The sequence below is a fragment of the Typopeltis vanoorti genome, chromosome 10 (assembly GCF_054136105.1).
Source record: "Typopeltis vanoorti isolate ZY-2024b chromosome 10, IOZ_Tvanoo_1.0, whole genome shotgun sequence".
NCBI classification, from domain to species: Eukaryota; Metazoa; Arthropoda; class Arachnida; order Uropygi; family Thelyphonidae; genus Typopeltis; species Typopeltis vanoorti.
Genome location: NC_143558.1, coordinates 13945703 through 13964207, shown reverse-complemented (window position 1 = coordinate 13964207; position 18505 = coordinate 13945703). Strand labels below are relative to the sequence as shown.

Genomic DNA, 18505 nt, shown 5'->3' with positions numbered 1-18505 from the left:
GTTTTGAGCTTTACTCTTGCCTTGTGGGGGTAGTGAGATTAGCTGTGTTCAGCTGGAAGTAGAATTGATTTGGGTCTTTTGTATTTGTAGTGTCTGCTTCATTGTAGTTGGCAGCTAGTTTGATTAGTGGGTTTGGGTGCATGTGTAAAAATATGCGGGGTATTGTAAAAATATGTTATTTACTAAGTTTTACATATTTTAATTCCAATCCTTGTCATGCTGTGCCTTATGTAAAATTTATACTACTCACAAAGTTTCATCTATTCTCTTTAACCCTTAACCTTCCTTACTTTCTTTGTTCACTAAGCCCTCCTGTCTTAAAGTTTTATTCGCCTTTCTTTCTTACCCTTGCCCTTTGCTCCTACCACTCGTTAAGCTGCCTGTTTTTCAACTATTGCTGGCTAAACAATTTGCAGTACACTTATTCTCTCAGACCCTCCTTCTAGACAAATTTATTTTTATTAACAACTGCACCAGTCTCATCTTAGGTTCATACTTAGGTTTCAACCTTTATTTCAACCTCCTCCATCCTCATCATCCTCCTAGGAGATTTTAATGTCCATAACACCAACTGACTTTCCTCTTCCAGTCGTACAGATCCTGCAGGCAGAGATGCTTAAACATTTGCCATCACTAATGACCTTACACAAATTGTTCAAAAGCCAACCAGAATACCTGATAACCCAAACCACTCCCCAAATATCTTAAATCTCTTCCTTACTAATGACCCCTCCAAATATGTAGTGAATGTAGTGAGCCCCCTTGGTAATTCTGACCACAACCTAGTGCTCATCTCCTCCCCCATGCAACAACGCTTACACAGTCACTCCCACACAAGATGCATTATAACAGTGCCATATGGGACAGTCTCTCTGAGACTATTATGCTATGTTCCCATGGTTGGATTATTGTTTCCAGTCTTCCAGTCCAAACATATGCACCGAATGTATCAACAAAGTATTCTTCACTGGCATGAAAACATACATTCCCCACAATAATACTCTGAACTGCTGTCCCCTAACTAAATCCTGGTTCTCCAAAAGATGTGCCAAGGTGGTACAAATGAAAAATCAGGCAACCATAAACTGGCTCAAATCAAGAACCCCATCCTCCTTCAATGCCTATACTGAAGCCCGAAACAGATGCAAGAAAATTATCAATGCTTCTAAAACAGAATTTGAATTGGCAAAAAGCAGGGAGCTTGAAGCCTGTCCAAATGGCAACCATGCCTTTTGGTCTCTTGCCAAGGCAATTGGTTGTAATTTTTGCCCTACATTACTCCCACCTCTGGCTCAATTGCAACATCACCCACAGAAAAAGCTAACCTCCTGGCTTCACACTTCTCCAATGCACACATAACTGACAATGGCAAATGTCCTCTAGTCATTCCAACTGCCCAACATGCAATGCCCCCTGTATCCTTTTGCCAAAAAGATATCATAAACCTGTTGTCTAAATTAGACACAAAAAAGTCTCCTGGCCCTGATGGCATTCCTCCAATTGTCCTGAAAGCCTGCACAACAGAACTGACTCCTATCCTATGCCATCTGTACAAACTCTCTTACTCCACTGGTATATATCCCAAAGCCTGGAAACTGGCCCACATTCAACCCATTCCTAAAAAGGGTGACAAATCACTGCCATCTAACTATCGCCTTATCTCACTCACTCACTTCAGTCCTATCTAAAGTGATGGAGAAAACCATCAACTCTCAACTCCTACTCTACCTTGAAGGTGCCCAACTATTAAGCGACCACCAGTATGGATTCCGTCGAAGCCGATCAACAGGAGATCTACTCTCATATATCACCCATCGCTGGACAAATGCCATGGAGAAATCCGGCGAATCCCAAATAGTTGCAATTGACATCTCTAAAGCCTTTGACCAGGTCTGGCACAAAGGCTTACTAAGCAAACTCCCATCATTTGGACTGTCTGAGGACTTCTGCAGATGGATTGCCAGCTTCCTGTCTGGACAAACACTGTGTGTGATGGTAGGTGGCTCCCTATCCTCTCACCATCCAACTAATGCTGGGGTTCCACAAGGTTCAGTTCTCACCAACCCTCTTCCTTCTATATACCAATGACCTACTTCAGTTGACCTCTAACCCAATACACAGTTTTGCAGATGACAGCACATTACACTCCTCCCTCTCATTTAACAAATCCTACTCTACACAACCCACTTCAACCCACAGAACATCAACCACCACTGCCCTTAATTCTGACCTCCAAGCCGTCCTCCAATGGGATTCAGATAACCTCATCAACTTCAACACTAGTAAAACCCAATTCTGTCTTATTTCTCACAAAAAAAGAACCATTTTCCCCCAACATTGTTTTTGATAACACTGAAATTCCAAGACAAGATGAGATCTCTATTCTCAGAATTACCCTGAGATCAAGCCTCTCCTGGCATAAACACACCACAACCATTGCATCCTCAGCTTCCAAAAAACTAGGTTTTCTCTTTTGCTCACGACGCTACGTCACCTTTAAACAGCTGTTAACATTATACAAATCACAAATCCGCCCAGCTATCGAATACTGCTCTCACATTTGGAGTGGGGCTCCTAAAAGCTCCCTCAAAATGCTTGACTCAATACAGAGGAGAGCAATTAGATGGATAAATGACCAGGGGCATGCCAAGGGTATTTGCCGCCCGGGTGCAAACTTTTATCGGCTGCCCCTAAATACTGCATTGTATAATCCAAATTAGATATTAGCTACATAAAATGCCGCCCGGGTGCGGTGCACCCCTTGCACCCTCAGGTTGGCGTGGCCCTGTAAATGATCCATCTCTCACCAACTCACTCCCCTCACTTTCACATAGATGCTTGGTCTCTGCGATTTGTATATTCTATAAATATTTCCATGGACGTATTTCCCAAGGAATACAACATACAGGCTTTTAAATCAAATGTAAACAAGTTTCTCCTTTCCCAACTCACTAATCCATATATGACACTAATGTACTATAGGTTTATCAGCAAACCTCTCGTATATGGGCCCAACATAAAAAAAAAATAATAATAGTCTAGAAAAATTAATATAGTCTAGGAATAATAAGAGTACGAGTAAAGGAAAGGTCTCGACAAAAATCTCTTTAACTAAATATCAATGACATACAGGACATGTTCTTGACTTGACATTTCTGTACTCTATTTCTCTTATTCCACCATTGGCTAATTCATTGACCCTGACATCAAGCCTTTCTCGGGAATCGTGGCCAGCTATCCGATGGGATGTATGTTGTCGGTCACTCCTTGGAAACCTCCCGGAATATTTTAAAGGAATTGCCAATTAAGTAGCTCTGATGATGAATGCTAAACTCCCAGTTGCATACTCCATGCCATTTCTTCTTCTTCCTTCCTCCACTCGGCTATCGGGAACGAAACACCTGCAGCAGCAGTAGCAAAAGGTCCAGATTTCCTTTTCTCTCCCCTCTTGGTAGCCAATAGTAGTCCCCTTAAATATGCTCCTTGCTCTTTGTTCTTAACCTTTGAATGTCTGTAATTATCTGACAGCACGAATCACCAAACCTGAGCACAGTAATCTAAATGTGGAAGTATCAACGCTTTATAAAGGGGAATAATAACCTCTTTATCTCTGGATGTCAGTGTGCTCCTCAACAACCAAGTAATCCTATGTGCAATCTTGGACACCTTAGCAATGTGTCCCCTGAACTTCATCTCCCTATCTACCGATACCCCTAAGTCCCTAGCCTCATCAGTCTCTTGGAGTACTGTTCCATCAATGTAGTACACAGCTGGTAATCTTTTAATCCCAAAATGCATGACTTTACACTTTTCCACATTGAACTGACATCCATTACCTTTTGCCCATTCTATCAACTTATTTAAATCATCCTCCAAACTTTCAACATCAGCTTGATTTTTTTATTGCACTACTCAACTTTGCATTATCAGCAAACAATTGAATATCTCCCTTCAAGAAATTTCCTATATCATTTATATACAAAATAAACAACAATGGCCCAAGCACAGAGCCCTGAAGCACACCACTGGTCACCTGCCTCATCCTGGTTTTGGATCCTCCATACACCACCTTCTGGTATCTCTCCCTGAGCCATTCTCCTATCCATATCACCAATTTAGTATTCATTCCCATCTGCTCCAATTTGCGTAACATACCAGAGTTCAAACTTAAGTTAAATATCCAAATAACTAATGACAATTCCTTTGCAAATTCACGCAACACTTGAGCTGATATTCCATCTGAACCTACAGCAGTGTTTGCATTTAAATTTTGCAATATATTAAATATCTCTGATTTCTTAACTTTGATCTCACATTAGTTATTGCTACAGGTACAGAGATATCCTCACTTGGGTGATAGACTTTTGAAAAGTGATCACTTAGTAACTTGACTGTTACATCTGATTTTGTCACCTCAATACCATCAGCACCCACTAAAGTTATCCTTCCAAAGTCATTCTTCCTTTTACTTGCCACATAGCGGAAGAACTCTTTGGGATTACCCTTGATCTCATTGGCTAAGGTCTTCTCATAATCTGATTTAGCTTTTCTTACTATGCTGGTAACCTTCCTAGCTTGAGCCTTGTACTGCTCATGGGTGTACTGATTGCATTTCTTCTTGTACATTCTCCATAACATTTTCTTTTTTTGCAGATCAAGCTTGATACTACTACTCATCCATCTGATGCCTACCTTGTTTGTCTTCCTGACCATGGGGACACAATCTGATATTGCTTTCTTCAGATACCCGCTGATTTTATCCCATGCAGTGCTAACATCTTTCCTCTGCAATATGTTCTGCCATGGGATGGCTGCAAGCTCACTCCATAGCTTGTTATAATTGCCTAACTTGTTGTTCCATATATACCCCTTCTTAACAGAAAGATCCACAGATTTTGCAACCTCCCAAGTCAATACACATGATTGCTTTCACCAATTGGAGGTTACGAGGACACCTTACTTATGTATATCCTCTGAACCAATAACCAGGTCCAACACGCTTACACCATGTGTCCCTTCAGTTATGTGCTGTTTCAAGTAATTATCTCGTAGAAGATGTATGAACTCCATTTCCTTTTTGCTACGTGATATTTCCTCCTTCCAATTCATATCACAATAATTAAAATCCCCCATAATAATCACTAAACCTGCACTCATTGCTCTAATTTGCTGATGCATGAATTCAATATCTACCCGCTGATTTTATCCCATGCAGTGCTAACATCTTTCCTCTGCAATATGTTCTGCCATGGGATGGCTACAAGCTCACTCCATAGCTTGTTATAATTGCCTAACTTGTTGTTCCATATATACCCCTTCTTAACAGAAAGATCCACAGATTTTGCAACCTCCCAAGTCAATACACATGATTGCTTTCACCAATTGGAGGTAACGAGGACACCTTACTTATGTATATCCTCTGAACCAATAACCAGATCCAACACGCTTACACCACGTGTCCCTTCAATTATGTGCTGTTTCAAGTAATTATCTCGTAGAAGATGTATGAACTCCATTTCCTTTTTGCTACGTGATATTTCCTCCTTCCAATTCATATCACAATAATTAAAACCCCCCATAATAATCACTAAACCTGCACTCATTGCTCTAATTTGCTGATGCATGAATTCAATATCTCCCCCTGTATCCCCTGGCCTATAGCAGCATCCAACTGTATATTTAGTCATTATTTTACACCAGACTGCCTCAGATGAACTCTCATTCACATGTCTATCATCTTGATATACTACTTTCTTTGACTGCAACTCATCAGTTATCATCAACAGTACTCCCCCCCCCCTGGTTCTATCTTCTCTATCCTCCCTGAAAATACTCTACCCATTACATTCAATTCCAGTGATCCCATCTTCTGCTGACAGCCAAGTTTCACTAATGCCTACAACTTTTGATGAGATTTGCACTGACTAATGCCAAAAATTCTTCTCTCTTATTTCGAATACTTTTCCCCTAGTTCTTGTACCGGCTTTAGAACTGATATAAAAGGCACTAATTTCAGTAGTCCCATGCCGATTTTTATCCCCTCTCTTGTGCAATTTATTCTGCAAATAAGGATCAATAAATATACATCATTGCTAAAGTTTCTCTCTCTTACACTCAACCTTTTCAATATTAGTTTCCCTGCCCAATTACTTCAACTTATTCAGAAAACAGTAACTTCGTCAATCGCTTATGTCCTTCCATGTTCAGATGCAGCCCATCTCTAGCATACAACTGTCTTTTTCCTTCAAACACATTCCAGACATCAACAAATTCCAGACCTCTTTTTTGGACATTCTTGCAATCATATCATTCGTTATCATCGCTCCTCTACTTAACTTGTAATTGTCAAAACGAGGCAGCACACACACTATCCTCCCATTGACAGTTTTCCTCTTCGCAATATCTAACAATGTTCTTAAATCTTTTGCTACCCAATTTATACCACCACTTAGGTTATTTGTACCCACCATAACTATCATCTTGTCTGCATCATGCCTTCTCTTTATTGCTAAAGCCACTCTTTCTATTGTCCCACCAGCCAGCCAAGCACACTCCTCAGGCATACCGCTCTCCATACCTTTAATCATAAAATCACCATATAATCTTACCACTCTTAACTTCATTTAAGTCCACAGAAGCATCATGGACTCATTTTCTATGCTATTCAGCATGACTCTCCCAATTTCATTACTCAATGCTCTTTTACTTACTCTTTACTCTTTTACTCCCACTCTCACAACATCTTGTTTCTTCTAGACCTCTTGTGGTTTTATTTTGTTGACTTCAAATCACTCCCATACTATTTATTACTTCATCATTCACCGAAGACTCACCCATACGTAATCCTGTTCTAGTTACTTCAGCTAAAGTAATCTCTATAGTCCTAATTTCTCCGTTTAACACATTAACCTCAGTTTTAATTTCCAGTATCTCCTTACTGAGCACTTCCAATTCCTCATGCAGAAGATGGTCATTTTTTATTTTCATGAACTCCTGCCGAAGTTCTTCTGCTATGGTCCTGATGTCAGCTTCCATTCCTAAATGCTCCAGCCTATCCCGACACTTCTTATATACATTGATATTTTCGTTCTTCTCATTTAACCAGACCGACCACAGATCCTTGACATTCTTAGGCGTATACATGTAGCGGTTTCCGCAATGCATCCATTGCGAAAAATCTAACACTGAGCCAGCCTTTCTTGTAGAAGTCCTGCACGTACTGATGTATGTTTCTTATTGGACGCCATCTTTACACATTGAAGTAGGGAAACAAACGGCAGTGAAAACACAATATATACAACACAGTTTCAAACAATAACACCACTGAAGTGACACTTTTATCTAACTGATGCACAACTGCAGCACAATTTGAGACTAAAAGCCACACTATACTTAAATTTAAAAACACGCTTTCTAGCCTAACTAAACACGACTGCCACATTCACCAAGGACACTAGCGCCACCTACAGAAACTTTAAAAGTTTCATGCTGAATATAGTTAGAAACTATAACAGTTTCATGCTGAATATAGTTAGAAACTATAAAAGTTTTGGCAAAGTTTGACCAGAGAGCTTAATGGGAATATACTCACCGCCATACTACAAGTTGCCCCAGCCAAATGATAGGAAGCATGATTGCTAGTAAGCGTCCGTATATTTGCTTCCTACTGTTTGTTTGATAAGGTTTCACTAACCTGTTTCAAACTCATTGGTTTTCATCAGAGACTAGGCAGAAAATTAAGAGGGCAAAAACTCTTGGTACTAAGGAACTCATTGCGTGGGAGAGATGTATTTTCCGTAAGCCAACTCTTGGTCAGTGCGTAACCTATTCACTAAAGTATTTACTAAAATAAAGAGCCAAAAGGCTTCACTTCGGCGATGCAAAATTATATAAATTAAGTGGATATTAAATCCACTTAATTTATATAATTTTGTTTTATTTCAAACATTATTTCAAAGACGAATACAGAAACTATAAAAGTTTTGTGCTGAATATAGTTAGAAACTATAAAAGTTTCGGCCAAGTTTGACCAGAGAGCCTAATGGGAATACACTTGCTGCCATACTACAAGTTGCCCCAGCTAAATGATAGGAAGAAATCTAAGAGAGCAAAAACTCTCAGTACCAAGGAACTCACAGTATAAGAGAGATGTATTTTCTGTAGGCGAATTCTCAGTTGTGCATGTCTCTAACTTGAGAGAGATGTATAAGCATGTTGAATTTTCACTTTGGAATAGATATAGGTGGAACAACAAAGTTATCATGACAAACCACGAGGAAGTTTGTAGCTGTCCTATGGCTTAGTATTTTCCCCTTGCATAAGTCCAAGGAAAGGATATTAGCAACATATGGAAAATTGTCACCATGTATTTGAGGAATGCATTGTTCAAGAGATAAATCAGGTGGGAATTAAATGACACATATTTTACATTTGTATGGGTTTTGACATTTTTTACATGAGTTTGGGTTTTGCTATACAGTAATTACTCATTTTTCTTTGGACTTTATAGACTGAGCACTCTTCTTCTTTTTCTAATATCTCATATTTTTAATATATTTTTACAAATTGTTATTCTGTTCTCTTTATAACCCTACAATTGTGTTATTAATAGTCATGAGACATGATCAAAAATTATTTTGATAATTAAATTTTACACAAATTGTTCTGTTTTAATTAATTGTCATAATTGTGGAGTGGAAGTTTCCATACACAGTTTCTCTGCATTATGTTAATTGTCTGGCATCGATTTTCTTACTATACTATCTTTAAACACATAAATGACACACTCCAAACTGTACCACACTTCACACTCTGCTAGCTGATTTCTTAATCAACTCATGTTCTGGTGGTAAGGCTTATATGTTGACTATTCATAACTGTATTTTTTAAGGAAATTATAATGTAGACTAATATATTATCTAAAATAAATTTAATTAATACTTCCAATATTTCACCAAGAGGAGCCAGAACATCTCTTTGTTCTGGCCCCTCACATTTCACAAAGTCTAATTGCCATCATCAGGGAGTAAAATATAATGAGATATGAGCATGCAGACACCACACTAGGCAACGAAACTGAAGTATGCACCTCTGAAGCACGTCCATTCCACACGACACTCCTTGACTGTTGGCCTGAAGTACAGACGATGCCCAGTTTAGTCCACTATGGGGCACTGTTTAGGACTTTAGGCCTACTCTTGGTTGACATGCTTCATATCAGATTATCAAACTTACCAATTTGATAATCTGACAACCCTCCTCTAGAGACCAAACTGTTGATGGCCTAATTGGCCAAGTAGTTATTGTATTTGTTCACTAATCAACAAAATTATTGTGAATGTTTTTGAATGTTGGGAATGTTTTTGAAAGTTTTTGGTTGTAGATGATTTTCATCACCTGGTGTGAGACCAATACCCAGCTTATTGAAGACTTGACAAAGTTCCATGTTTAATCTCTGTAAAGCCGAGTTTCCAGATTATTATCTAACCTTAGTCTACTCATGGTATGCTATAGGCTCTCAGCCCTACACAAATGGATTCATAATAAAAAAAAAAAAGTGTTACTTTTTGAAGCTACTTCAGGCCTCCAATGAGCAGTTTTTCCCACACCAGGCAATGAAATTTATCTACTACCCAAAACTATGATATGTTTACATACTGCCATCCCATTCCTTTTAGTATTTTTTTAAAAACATTTTTTGTTCAGATGCTGTTGCTTAATTATGCCAATTTATGCACTTTAATTCTATTAACTAAATTCTGAATACAATATTTTTAACGTTATGCATATTTTTATTATATATCTTGCTAATATAATTAATGATACTGATTTTTTTCTAAACATCTCAATTATTGAAGCATTTTGAATGTTGTATTTTAGTCTTTGCACCTACTTAACTAAGTATTCTTTCACAGCATTGTTGTATATGAAGTTGGTGCTGTATTAAGCCAAGCTAGGTCTCTCTGGAGGTTAGAGCTTGTGAGGACCAAGTAAGAAACATATTTCATTTAATACGTATATTTTTGGAATAATTTAAAATATTTATTGAGTTAATAGAATGGATGCTGTTTTATTATTTCTGATATTTTATTATTATTATTATTATTGTATGGGAGCTTCCATGAAAACCAAAAGACTCATCACGGGAGACCCAAACTATCCACACAGTCTATCATACCTCTCCTTGAACTATTTCCTGCATCATTCACATCTCTCCAAACAAAAAATTTAGTCCTACTAACCACACCTTTATTCAACTTCCAGGGATGACTCTTTGTTCTGGCCCCTCCAGCCAAGTGCTGAAACATTTCCCCTGCATCCTCCTATAAAATCCTTTAAGCAACTTAAATGTTTCTATTATATCCCCCTCTTTTTCTCCTTTCAACCAACTTCTGCAATCCACACACCCTCAATCTATCTTCATAGGGAAAATTCCACAGACTACTCACCATCTTGGTCACTCGTCTCTGAATTTTCTCCACTACTTCCTCATTCCCAATAAACCCAGAAGATCAGACTTGAGGACAGTAATCCACGTGTGAATGTAGCAAAGCTTTATCTCTTCTTGGTTAGTGTGTTCTCCAGTAGTCAAGTAATCTTAATGACTGCCTTAGCAACCTTAGCAATATGTCCTCTAAACTTTAACTCTCTGTCTACTATTACTCCTAAATCTCTAGCATCATCTATTTCCTGGAGTACAGTGCCATCATTGTGATAAATGGCTTGTAATCTATTTATCCCAAAGTACATAACTCTACATTTCTCGACATTATGATACCCATTAACTTTTGCTCATACTGACAGCCGATTTAAATCATCCTGCAAGCTCTTCACATTGCCTTGATTAACTACACTTAAATTTGCATCATCATCAGCAAAGAACTAAATATTTCCTTTCAGGTTATTTCCTATATCATTTATGTACAAATTAAACAGCAGTGGTCCCAACATTGAACCTTGTAGCACACCACTATTCACCACCTTTTTTGTCTCGATTCTGCCTCTCTTTTACCACTTTTTGCTATCTGTCCAGCAGCCATCCTCTTATCCATCCTAATTTTCTAATTTTGTAACAGTGTTCCATGTGGTATTCTGTGAAATGTTTTTGCAAAATCCATTGGAATCATAGTGTAGCCATTTCCTTCACTCAACTCTCCTACTCCTCTATAATAGAAAGACAGTAATTTACTAAGACATGGTCAACCCTTCAGAAAGCCATGTTGCCCATCATACCTGAGGGGAGCAACATGGCTTTGTGATAGTTTTGTGTCATATTCAACATTCTGGAGATCAGAAACTACCTTAGTCAAATGCCTCTGGAACCTTTCCAACATGTCATTATCCTTTTGAAAACCAGGTGACCAGATCTTTGCAGAGTAGTCCGTATGTGACCTAATGAAGGCTTTATACAATGAAATAAGAATCTCCCCACTTTTTCAAGTCAGTGTCCTCTGCATCATTCCCAGAATTTGTTGTGCTGTCCTCACAATTTTGGCCATGTGTCCTCTAAATTTTAGATCCTTATCCACTACCACCCCAAGATCTCTTATTTCTTCCACCTCCAACAATATATCCACATCAAGAGTAAATTCTGCATTCCATCTTTGTTTACCAAATTTTAAAACCTTACATTTTGCAACATTGAATTAGCATCCCCACTCCCATACACATTCACCCAATTAATTCAAGCCTTCTTGTAAGGCCAGAACATCTGCTTTACTTCTCATAGTTTGTCTCAACTTTGCATCATCTGAAAACAACCGAATCTCCCCATACAAATCATACCCAACATTATTAACATAAAGATTAAACAGCAATGGCCCTAAAACAGATCCCTAGGAACACCACTAGTGACCCTTCTCCTCCAGGATATTGCTACCCCATATACAACTTGCTGATACCTATCAGATAGCCAATTTCCAACTAATGCACTAATCTAATATTCAACCTAATTCGCTCAAGTTTGGCTATCAAATTAACATGCAATAATCAATCAAAAGCTTTTTCAAAATCCAAGTATACCACAGTGCATCCATACCCATTGTCCAATGAAACTGTCACCCCATTGTAATAAGTAAGTAGATCACCAAAACATAATCTTCCCCTAGCAAATCCATGCTGTCCATCAAAGGCAATACCACTGTTGTCAATCCAATTCTGGATACCAGTTCTCACCAGTCTCTCCACCACCTTAACCACGACAACTGACACATAGATAGGCCTGAAATTTGATGCTTGAGTTCCATCACTTCCCTCATGAAGTGACACAATCTTGCTCTCCCACCACTTCCCTGGAAACTGATCTGGTGCAAGACTCACACCGTACAAATATGCCAACTCCCTAGCACTCTCCCTCAAAATACATCATGGTGACATACCATCAAGTCGTACAGCCCCATCAACATCAAATCTTCTCAATTCTCCATATACCTCTTGCTCATCTACAGTGTGTATCTTCCCCCTCATCGTCAACTGCTCTCACGCTCTCCATGATGCCACATTCAAAAGAATGAAAGTTCCTCATGGAGTGCTCATTAAATATCTGCCGGCCTGGTTGGCTGAGTGGTTAGCGTATCCGCTCACGAACCAAAAGGCTGTGGGTTCGAATCCTGCCATAGGCATGGATGTTTGTAATTGTCTTTGAAAATACTAGTGGTGGTGGTGGTGGTTGGCAGTAGATGGTGTTGGTGTAGATGTGGTTCGCTGTAGTTCATTGGACTCCATGGAGGTGTCACATAATAATAATAATATCCTCTGCAGCAGTTCTTATACAATTTTCTCCAATTGATGTCATCCTTCCATAATCATTCTTTTTTTTTTTTTTTTTTTTGCTGGCTACATATCTAAAGAACTCCCTAGGATTCTTTTTTGGATTTATTAACTAACTGCTGCTCATACTTCACTTTTGCTAGCCTTACCAACCAACTCACCCTCCTTGCCTGTTCTTTGTAATCCTCATGGAATTGATTATTACCACTCCTCTTATGTTGCCTCCATATAATGCCTTTTTTCCTCTGTATTGCATGCTTAATCTCTTCGTTCATCCATTACACCCAAGCAGCATTGATCTCCTTTCCAACTCACACCTCATTCTATGCTACACCTGCAAACTGTCTCCTGAGATTCTCATGATCACCAGCCGTGTTGTTCCACATACCCTTTCCTTACAGAGGTCCTCACACTGCTGGCAACCACCCAGGTAATCTCTTCACGGTCACTCTCACCAACTGAATGGTGATTCGACACCACATTTATAATAACATCCTCTGATGAGATGATCAAATTCAAGATCCCTCAATCCTCATGTGTCCTCCGTTACATACTGTCTGAGGTAGTTGTCATTCAAAAACTCGAGAAACCCATTTTCTTTACTTCCAGTTCTTATTTCATCATCCTAGTCTATATTTCCAAAATTAAACATAATGATCACACTTTTCTTATTTGCTTGGCTAATTTGATTATACATTTTATAGTCACTACCATCTCACATTACCAGGTCTATAACAACATCTAAGTATTTCATTCTATTCACCTCTATCACACACCATACTGCTTCAAAACCACTGCCACTTTTTTCCTCTTGCATCTCTACCTTATATGGATAACCAGTAGTGAGCTATGGAAATTTAAAAAAAAAAAAAAAAAAAAAAAAAAAAAAAAAAAAAACGCATTTCACACAAAATTTTTTATTAATACAGCTTGTGTACAAATTCCAATCAAAATGTATGAGAGGACAATCAACTTCTAATGGCTATCATTTTTAAACAAATATTTCATGATCTAAACATGAAACATTTGCACAGTCAACTGTGTTAATTTATCTTACATAAGAAAAACATTTTTTAACTATCAAAATATAATAAGAATGAAATCTTTTATAATATTTTATAAAACATTTGACTGGCTACTGATTTTACCATACAATTGGCTACCAGAAGGGACAAGGATAAAGATAGCTCATGCGCTTATTTTATTTTCAAACTTGGGCACATTCGTTATAGAGGAGTTCAAACAATAATTCCCAATAATCTATACACTGCCGAATAGACTAATTTTTGTTAGGTTACAGTATGAATTTGTCGCTTAATGTGTTTCAAAAAAAATTTTTTTTTGAAAAAATAAAAAATTAACAAGAAGAACAAGGGAAATTTGAGAAAATTTGAGAAAAAATTAACAATGGGCTCTTGCGAGCCCCTTATAGCTCACCACTGGACATAATTCTTTCTCTATCATCAATAGCACTCCCCTCCCTCCCTTTTTACCCTTTCTATCTTCATGAAACATGTCATACCCCTCCATCTCTATTCTTGTCAAGATGTCATCCTCATCCAACCATGTCTCTCTTTTATTCCAACAATTTTTAGGTGAACAGACTCAATTAATGCAACTATTTCATTTGCCTTGTTTCTTATACTTCTAGCATTTGTATACAAACTCAACAGCTCATTCCTGGATCTGTAGCAAGTTTCATTGATACCACTTATTAGATATGACTTCTCCATATTTTACTTGAGCCCTTTTCTTTTTTTCCTTAATCATCCGAGAACCTTCTTCAAATTTGACTATTTTCCCTTGATCCCAGATTATCCCCTTCCTTTTTTGTCTAAACACACATTCACATCTCCTTGGAGCATCAACCTTTCTAATGCTGTGCTCTCCTCTCCACCCTGAGCCTCCACATTTCCCTGTTTGTATTGCACACTCGTTCCCTCATACTCTGTACTCATGCTACCCACTTCTTCATAACCATCACTTCAATCTCTCCTTCCTAACTCTCTTGTTCTTTCTTGTCACTTCTTACTTGACCAGATTCATTCTCTTTCCCCTCATACACATAAGTTTCTTCATCCAGTGAAAAACTAGCAGTAAGCAATAGTACATCTTCAGTGTCTGTTACAGTAATAGGAATGGAATACAAGCAAAACATTCACTGGATCACCTATTAAAATACAATTGTAACCGTGTACTAGGAAATAATAGAAAATAACAAATTTAATCTATTAAGATAAATGGTTTTTTACATAAGATAAAAGTCTCCCAGATCTTTGAGAGAGAAAGACAGTCATTTCTATTTAAATTTGGTCGGTGTAAGATAGTTTCACAACTTTCTTTGAATAAGCATTCATATTTGAATCTTCATCTATGGAGGAGAACAGCTTTATCCCACTGGACACTATGAGTAGAGTCAATACTGTGCTGTGCGCCAGACCAGACTTCAGAGGTTTGTTATAATCAATATAATATTATGTTATTTTATTCTTTTTTCCAAAGAATGGCCAGTTTGTCCAAAATAAGAGACATCACATTCGCAAGTTATTTGGTGAACGCCAGCCAAATATAGAGAAGACAGTTTATCCCCTGTAGAAGGTAATAAAGAAGAAATTTTATTGATAGGAATATATGTTGGAATCAATTGATACTTTTTCAGAATACTACCTATAGGTTCTGAGATTCCTGAATAGGAACTCTGCGGAATAGGAACTCTGCGGACTATTGAAGAAATTGTAGGTATTGGAACATAAGAGTCAAGTATCTATTGGATTTGATTGGAGTTGTAATCATTTGATTCCATTAACTTTTTAATGATGGAAAGTTCTCGTTGTAAGATTATTGGGGAAGAGCAAACTTTATGTGCTCTATGAATTAGAGATTTAAGAATGCCAAATTTTTGAGACGTGTTGTGCGCATACTTTTTGTAAACATAAATGCCAGTAAATGTGGGTTTTCAAAAGATGCTTGTAGATACTTGTGGAAAGGCTTAGACGTTGGTTATGCATTTTTTACTAAGTAATTTAAGGAAATTACAATGTCAACTAGGATATACATTAAACTAAATTTTAATATACTTCAATATTTTGGCAATGTCACGTTGCCATTTTCAAGAAACTTAAGAACAAGACACGTGCACAACAAACAGTAAATGAGGAAGAAGCAGGAAGCTTCTTCCTCATTTACTTCCTTATTTACATAAGATTGGGCTGAAGGTCTTCTGATGTACATCAGAAGACCTTCAGCCCAATCGCCCAAGAATACCAACATTGCCCGCTAGGGGGAACCATCAGGACTTTAGGAGAAATAATAGCTTCCTGCTTCTTCCTCATTTACTGTTTGTTGTGCCTGCATGCACGTGTCTTGTTCTTAAGTTTCTTGAAAATTGCCAAAATATTGAAGTATATTAAAATTTATTTTAATGTATATCCTAGTTGACGTTGTAATTTCCTTAAATTACTTAGTAAAAAATGCTTGTAGAGAAGGTACCAGAAGATGTTCTAGTAAGGAGGATTTCCAAAAATGGTACAGTACCAGAGTTTTCTTTTTCCATAGTGAATTGGATGCTTGGGTGAAGGTTATTTATAAGATGGTTGAGGATGAATGGATGAGAACATAGTATCTTCGAATTGTTTCAAATAGTAGTTTGCCAAAGGTGGAGACAGAGGGCTACCCATGGCAGTACCTTCAATTTGTGTGTAGATTTTGTTTTTCCAACTGAAATAACCTGAGTGGATGACATATTCTTAAAATGATTTTGATTCTAAAAATCAAAATTCTTCTGGGTTGACTTTAACTTGCAGAGTCAGTTTCTTTTCATATTCAGACTTAGCTTTTCAAAAAACAGTTGCAAATCTTCTTGCCTGATCTTTATAATTTTCATAACTGACAAGGGGCTATAATGACATTTGCCATCATAACCCTTCTTCTTAAATAATTTCTATCATATCTAGGCAATATACTTATGATTTTCACTTTCTCACTGTTTACTCTCATTCTTCCATCAACTTTTTATATAGTATAAAACACAGTATAAAATTTTTGAAGGTCATGCATTGATAAATAGCATCATCCTTTTTTTTTTTTAATCCCTAAGTTTCTTATATAAAAAAAAATAATAAACTAACAGCCAAAATATCATGTAGTAGAACACAAAATTCCATAAACCACCATGATACACTTTTGCTTTTGTCTTCAACTTCATGCATCAAGCTGGAAAAAAAACAAGAAAATGTTTTTGGTATGTGTCCAGTTGGAGTTTAAATAAATTTTTACTATAAATTATTTAATTGATTTTAATTTAATTTAATTGAAAAACCCTAAGGAGTTTTTTGGATATGTTGCAATTAGAAGGAAGAATGATCATGGTAAGACGATGTTAATGGATGAAAGTGGTAGAATGGTAACTGCTGCAGAAGACATTGTTGTGGTATTCAGTGATCAATTTATAAGGGTATTTCATCGTGATCAGGGTGGAATCATGAGGAATTTAAGTGTAGAGGACATAGGAGAGGATGGCTTAATTGTGAGTGAGCAAGAGGTATTTGAGGAAATAAATAACCTTGACGTTAATAAGGCGATAGGATTTGATGACATATCACCACACATCTTAAGGGAATGTTCCAGGGAAAAGGCAGTAACATTTGCATTCCTGTTTAATAAGAGTCTTGCAATAGCACAAGTTCCAAGGGAGTGTAAAGAGGGTAAAATTGTTCCACTGCATAAAGGTGTTAATAAGGCTGTAGCTTCAAATTATAGTTAATCTGTATATCTGAAGTTGGTGAAGTTACTGGTGACATTGGTGAGAAGTAGGATACAGAAATATGTTGATAACAGCAGTATTCTCTGTGGTTATCAGCATAGGTTTATTAAAGGAAGATCATGTTTCCCTAACTTACTTATGTATTATATTATTATTATTATTATTTCCCAAAACCTCATGGAGTCAAAGACTCATCTGGGAGGTCCTTTTATGACACGCACATCTCATCATACCGTGTCTTAAACACACTCAAACTCCTTGCAGTGACCACACTCTCAGGCAAGGCATTCCAATCATTCACAACTCTGCACGAAAAAAAACCTGCCTCTCACTCCATTCCTCTCACACCCTCTTTATACAATTTCCAGGGATGACCTCTGGTTCTCCCCTGATCTCCCACTATTCTCTGTAGAACTTCTCCACCATTGATCTTGTAACAACCCCTTATCAACTTTAGGTCTCTATCATATCTCCCTCTTCCTTCTCTCCACCAGACTCTGCAAATTACATCTTCTCAATCTTTCCTCATACTCAACATTCCAGAGGTCAGAAACTACCTTAGTCAGTCGCCTTTGTACCCTTTCCAACATCTCTTCATCCTTCTGAAAACCTGGTGACTAAATCTGGGCACAATAGTCCACGTGTGTCCTAATCAAAGCTTTATACAATGGAACAAGAATCTCCCTACTTCTGCACGTCAGTGTCCTCTGCATCATTCCCAGAGGTTTTTGTGTTGTCTTCACAATTTTGGCAATGTGTCCCCTAAATTTTAGATCCTTATCCACTATCACCCCAAGATCTCTTATTTCCTCTACCTCCAACAATATATTCTCACGAAGCATAAATTCTGCATCCCATCTTTGTTTTCCAAATTTTAAAACCTTACATTTTGCAACATTGAACTCACATCCCCATTTGCTTACCCAATCACGCAATTTATTCAAGTCTTCTTGCAAGGCCACAACATCTTCACTA

The 18505-nt window shown here is 37.6% G+C and overlaps 1 protein-coding gene across 3 annotated transcripts in view; it reads left to right on the top strand.

Annotated features, from left to right (window-relative positions):
- Positions 1–18505, top strand: part of RyR (Ryanodine receptor) — a 1703288-nt gene that overhangs the window by 195254 nt on the left and 1489529 nt on the right. For all 3 annotated transcript variants that reach the window (XM_090399345.1, XM_090399347.1, XM_090399344.1), the window contains exon 9: positions 9915–9989. In XM_090399345.1, coding sequence (XP_090255471.1) covers positions 9915–9989 — 75 coding nt within the window. The remainder of the gene's footprint in view (positions 1–9914; positions 9990–18505) is intronic.